General features: G+C 52.0%; 1 protein-coding gene across 1 annotated transcript; it reads left to right on the forward strand.

Annotated features, from left to right (window-relative positions):
* The first annotated feature begins 132 nt into the window (after positions 1-132).
* On the forward strand, positions 133-5,191 carry POLR3D (RNA polymerase III subunit D). The gene is made up of 9 exons (XM_006100726.3): positions 133-193; positions 409-578; positions 1,489-1,532; positions 2,138-2,289; positions 2,436-2,560; positions 2,795-2,963; positions 3,328-3,593; positions 4,065-4,217; positions 4,384-5,191. Exons 2-9 carry the CDS (start codon positions 414-416, stop codon positions 4,504-4,506), a joined length of 1,197 nt encoding a protein of 398 aa, XP_006100788.1. The 5' UTR covers positions 133-193; positions 409-413; the 3' UTR covers positions 4,507-5,191.
* Positions 5,192-6,106: the final 915 nt, after the last annotated feature.

Consider the following 6,106-nt stretch of genomic DNA (forward strand, 5'->3'; position numbering starts at 1 on the left):
TAAATAGGGTGGCAGGCCCCGCCCACCGACCTCACTTCCGCCCTGCGGCAAGATGGCGGCGCCCGGGCCCCGCCACGCAGACTTCCGCCTCACGCCGAGACCTAGGGTCGGCCACGAGTGGCGCCGTAGCTGAAAGTCGCGACCCGCACGGCGTGAAGTCGGGACCCACACGGTGTGGGTTCGGCGGGGGCTGGTGAGCGTCCCCGACTTCGCGAGCTCTGCGGGGAGAGAGCGCCGGGGGCTCTGTCCGCGATGGTCCGGGGAGTCGCCACGTGGGAGGGGAGGAGCTGAGACTCGAGGGAGGGACGCGCCGCCTGGGGGGCGAGCGGCCAGGTGGGTGGGGTTCAGCCGGGGCCCCGCGTGTCGGTCCCCGCGGTTGACGTTGCTGTCTCTCCTCTTCTCTCCCAGGCAGCATGTCGGGAGGAAAGGCCGCGGGCGAGCCCAGCGCTCCGGGAGCGCCGCGCGCCCTCCTCTCTGGCGCCCGGGGGCTCATCGGACAGCGGCCGGCGCCACACCTCACCCCGGGCCGCCTTCCCTCCATCCGCTCCAGGGATCTCACCCTCGGGGGAGTCAAGAAGGTACCCGATTACCTCGAATCCCAGGCTCCTGGGGTACAGCGGATGCGCATGTCGGGCCTGCCGTGCGCCAGGCGTGGTGTGGGGCCCTGTGACGCTCGCAGATTTTGGGGGAGCCTGTCCTGCCTTGACGTCTAGGTGCTGGATACCAGCCTTTGACCTGGCTCTCAGAGATGGCTGGAGGGGAGAGCATTCTAACTCGTGTAAAAGCAACTTAAGCGTGTTTGTTTACTTTTGTGTGTGGACACCTCTAAGAAGCCCAGGAGAGTTGCCAGGCACACATTTTGCCTGCGCTTGGACGGCGTCTGAATGTGCCGAGGATCGGGGTGCGCTCTTCTGGGCTGGAGGGTGGTGGGTCCAGGCCTGGCCTTGGAGGCACTGTGTCCTCTCCCTGGTGTTTATGGCCGCAGATGTGAAGAGTAGCCCTTCGGTAGGGAGGGGGCGATGGCAAGCAGAAAGCAGCCATGCTTTTTTAAAGATTTAGGTTTACCCGGGTGCATTCTGGTGGCAGTCCAACCTGTCTTCTGCTTGTGAGTCCTGGCACATCTGTCTGTCCTCCTTGAGCTCTTTGCTCTCTGTAGCAGTTTGAAGACAAGAGGTGAGGTTAGATCAGTTCCTTTGCGTTTAGAAGTCCCAAGGGTCTCCTTTCAGGGGGGAGAACTGAAGCTGCTAGTTTAAGTGGGTCTTGGTGCCCCTTTGTGTGTAACTGCTGCCACCATGACTTGACATTTCTGTTCAGGCATCCTTCTCAGGCACGTGTCTGTCTCTAAGTCTCCGACAACAGTGTGGAATGTACAGAAGAGAGCCATAGTGGTTTTGGTCCACAGAAGATCCCCTTTGGGAGTTTTTCTTTTTCTGCAGTGCTTTGGGATCAGAAATGACCAAATCAGTGACTCCCGTATTTCACTTTCAGAAAACCTTCACCCCAAATATCATCAGTCGGAAGATCAAGGAAGAGTAAGTAGCTAGGCCTTCTGAATACTCACCCCTTATTTACGTGCTCTGAATTTGAGCCTTGTAGGAAATACTAGTAACTAGGTATGTGGCACAGAAATTTAAATTTGTGTATTCAGTTGTTTCCAACCTGGCTCCCAGCTGATTCTAATGTGCAAGCTTTAAAGAAATTCTGATGCCTGGGAGGCCTTCCCAGAAATTGTGATGTAATTTGTTTGCAATGAAACAGAGTGATTCTCTTTTACAGCCAGAGTTGAGAGCCACTTGTTTAGACAAAGATGTATTAAGTTTTCCCTTAAGTTCTTTTACATTACAGCCTTCCTGTTTTCAATGAATACAAAAAATTTTTACATTTTGGAGCAGTCTCTGTAAGTCAACTTTTGAGTTATAGTTTCAATACATACCCTCAAACAAGAAGATAAAGTAAAATAAACTGAAAGGACTCTGCACATCAAGGAAGTGAAAAGAGTGTTAGACTTAGGATTGGGTTCTGTGTCTCATGAGGTAGTTATTGGCTCAGGTGGAGTGGAGATATGTGGGCGAATTAAGACCAGTTCTTCCCAGGAAGGGTAAGTGAGTAGTTTCCCTTAATCCATTCTCTTTTCCAGACCCAAGGAAGAAGTAACCATTAAGAAGGAGAAGCGTGAAAGGGATAGAGACCGACAGCGAGAGGGTCATGGACGGGGCCGGGGTCGACCAGAAGTGATCCAGTCCCATTCCATCTTTGAGCAGGGCCCAGCTGAAATGATGAAGAAAAAGGGTACGAAAGCTTCCGGGAGGAAGGGATCAATGGATTTCAGTTCAGACTGCCTGAGAGAAGGGCAGTGGGATTCCCCTGTTCCCACTTTAGTTTTCCTTGCTGTTGGCCTCTTCCTTACCCCTGGTGAACTGGGTGATTTCCCACAGGGAACTGGGATAAGACAGTGGATGTGTCGGACATGGGGCCCTCTCATATCATCAACATCAAGAAAGAGAAGAGAGAGACAGACGAAGAAACAAAACAGATCCTGCGCATGCTGGAGAAGGATGATGTAGGTACCAGCAGGCTTGGCGGGGGAGGGGGGGGTGTCATAGGGGGGATGGGCCTTCTTTATGGCAGTGGAAAGGGCCTGTGGAGTCAGGGTTGGAGGAAGAATTGCTCTCTGATGTCCTGGAAGCCTGGCGAGCAGAGGAATCTTCAGTTAGAAAGGGGTTAAAGTGGGCTGCAATCCCAGTATGTGTATCTGCTGGCCAGGCCATGTCAACAGCTGACTCTTCTTTGGCAGTTCATCGATGACCCTGGGCTGAGGAATGACACTCGAAACATGCCTGTACAGCTGCCTCTGGCTCACTCTGGGTGGTTGTTTAAGGAAGAGAATGAAGAACCAGATGTTAAACCTTGGCTGGCTGGCCCCAAGGAAGAGGACATGGAGGTGGATGTGCCTGTTGTGAAAGGTACTCTGTCAGTTAATATCTCGTCTCCTTTCCTGTGGCTGCCCCCCAGTCCCCACCGTGGGCCTCCCAGATTGCTGCATAATAAGCAGGTTCTCTCCCATTCCAGCTGTAAAATACATGGCCTGAGCAAAGACACTAAAGTCTCGCTCTCAGAAGGTTCATGCTGATATGAACCGGTGGGCCTAGCCACAGATACCCCTTATTAGATAAGTCACACAGTTCCTGGATCCCTCTTCACAACTAGTGTTTCTTTGCAGCTTCCTGGCTGAGCGACTGGAGGAGTTGGGGGTGAAGGGATGGGTACAATGAGATGACACACAGGGTGGCCACTTGATAGCCCTTTCATTTGTGTTACTTTGGGCAGTAAAAGAGGAGCCACGAGATGAGGAGGAGGAGGCCAAGATGAAGGCTCCTCCCAAAGCAGCCAGAAAGACCCCAGGCCTCCCAAAAGACGTATCTGTGGCAGAGCTGCTCAGGGAGCTGAGCCTTACGCAGGAGGAAGAGCTGCTGTTCCTCCAGCTGCCAGACACGCTCCCTGGCCAGCCGCCAACTCAGGACATCAAGCCTATCAAGACAGAGGTGCAGAGTGAAGATGGACAGATGGTGGTCGTGAAGCAGGAGAAAGACCGGGTATGCTCAGGAATGAGTTGTGTGGAAATGTGGGGGGATCGATCAGGAAGGGAAGCAGCGACTGTAGCATGAAGCAGGGGTGTGCCACCCGAGCTGAATTGCAAGAACATCATGTATTTGTTCTTTCTCCCCATAAGAAGCTTGGGGCTTTGTACTTCAACCTCAATTATATGTATGTTTACTTGTTACAATGAAATACTTGAACTGTAGATGGGAGGCCATTAACCCTCATGTGCCATTACCCAGTTTCAGCAGTTATTAATATTTGTTTATTTGCTTGCTGTGGGTGATTTTTGTTTTGTTTTGGGGTGGGTGTGTTTTTAACCAGTGCAAGCAGCCCTAGGAAAAGGCCCTTTTTGGGGAGCTTATGCTAACCTTTGCTGCTGATGCCTTTCTTTGGGAAAGGGTTCCCTCATGAAGGATGGAGGAAACTGCCCCTTCCCCCTCTCCATACCCTGATTCTCTTCACAGGAAGCCAGGCTGGCAGAGAATGCTTGTACCCTGGCTGACCTGACAGAGGGTCAGGTTGGCAAGCTGCTCATCCGCAAGTCAGGAAAGGTACAGCTCCTCCTGGGCAAGGTGACTCTGGATGTAACAATGGGAACCGCCTGCTCTTTCCTGCAGGTGAGAGCCCATAGGTTCAAGGGCAGAGGCCCTTTAAGAGGTCGAGGATGCTGAGGAATCAGTGCTAAATGTGGGAGAAGGGTTCTTGGGATTATCACATTAAAATCAGGACTGATTGATGGGCTGTGTGGTTTTGGTTCTCATTGCTTTCTCTGTCGATTGGCAGGAGCTGGTGTCCGTGGGCCTTGGAGACAGTAGGACGGGGGACATGACAGTCCTAGGACACGTAAAGCACAAACTTGTATGTTCCCCCAATTTTGAATCCCTCTTGGATCACAAACACCGGTAATATGAGCAGATGGAGGATGACGGTGACTGTCCATGGCTGCTGCCTGCTCCAGACGTTTTGTTCTAAAATCTGTGCGACCCGGAACAGGCCTGTTTAGCCCACCCACTCCAGCCTCTGGCAGCCATTGTCCCAGTTTTCCCCACCGGGCCCATGTGGCTCCCTCCCACAGCAGCTGTGAATGGCACAGTGACCTTCCCACAGCATGGATGCTGCATGTCCTTGCTGCTGGGGGACTTGTCCCTTCTATTTATTATTATATTTATGCTCTATCTCTTCAGCTGACTACATCTTTCCCAGGTGCAGAGGGGAGGGTCTGTGGAAGAGTATAGGCTCCTCCTCATGGTGACCATCTGGGTTCTCGCTGTGGGAAGTGTAAGAACTGCTGCTGCTGCTGCTGCTGCTGCTCTCGCTCCCTCCTTCCTCCTGAGGGGCAGTCGGAGAGCGAGCAGGGAATGTTTTCGTCTGAGTCTCAGTACTCAGGCCCAGCTCCATCAGTAACTAGTAGTGTGACCTTGGACAAACCACCTAACCTTTCTGAGCCTCATATTCCTCGTTTGATAAAAATGAGGACAATACCTACCTCACAAGGTTGGTGTGAGGATTAAATGGAATGTTGTAGATGAAAACTCCTTGCACAAGGCCCCCACATGTACAGTAGTCACTCAATAAATGTTAGTTTCCCTTCCCTTTGCTTGAGTCTATATTCAAACAAAATAGAGATTCTGAGAATCTCTCAGGGGAAGTGAATGCTTTGTCCCTGCATTCTTATTCCACGTCCCAACCACCCTCCTCCCCACCACCCCCCACCCCGGCCTAATCCTCTGAAGGTACAGGTTCAGGCCCTTCTATGCCCTTTTTCTCCTGAGCATTCTTAGCCAAGTGCTTCCTGTTCATTGCTGTGAGGTCCTAGCTCTAGGTTCTATCAAAGTAAAGAAGTCAGAATCTTCCCAGCACCTACGAATGCCTTCAGGTGACACAGTAGTCCGAACACTTGTTCCCTCTACCCTCACCCCTGGAATAAGTAGCAGTACTCTTCTAGCTTCCATTGAAGGGTTTCTCAAAAGAGCAATTAATAATTCTCATAGGGAATTAACACTGCACTAAGTCAACTACGGCTGAAGAACAACCCTTGGTAAGATAGAAGTGAGCCCTGGCCACTGGTTCAGTTGGTTAGAGCATTGTCCCGTGCACTGAAGGGTCACAGGTTTGATTCCCCGTCAAGGCACATACCCAGGTTGCGGATTGGATCCCTGGTTGAGTGTGTGTGTGGGAGGCAACTCATCAATGTTTCTCATATCAATGTTTTCTTCCTCTCTAGAATCAGGGAAAAACATATCCTCAGGTGAGAAAAAAAGAAAGAAGTTGAGATTTATTAAATAACTAGAGGCCCGGTGCACCAAATTTGTGCATTGGGGTGGGGGTGGGGGTGGGGGCCCTCAGCCTGACCTGCACCTTCTCCAATCTGGGAGCCCTCAGCGGATGTCCAACTGCCAGTTTAGGCCCAATCCTGCAGGCAGTTGGACATCCCTCTCGCAATCCGGGACCTCTAACTCCTAACTGCTCACCTGCCTGCCTGCCCTAACCACTCTGCCTGCCTGCC

Source organism: Myotis lucifugus, unplaced genomic scaffold, assembly GCF_000147115.1.
Source record: "Myotis lucifugus unplaced genomic scaffold, Myoluc2.0 scaffold_328, whole genome shotgun sequence".
Classification (NCBI taxonomy): Eukaryota; Metazoa; Chordata; class Mammalia; order Chiroptera; family Vespertilionidae; genus Myotis; species Myotis lucifugus.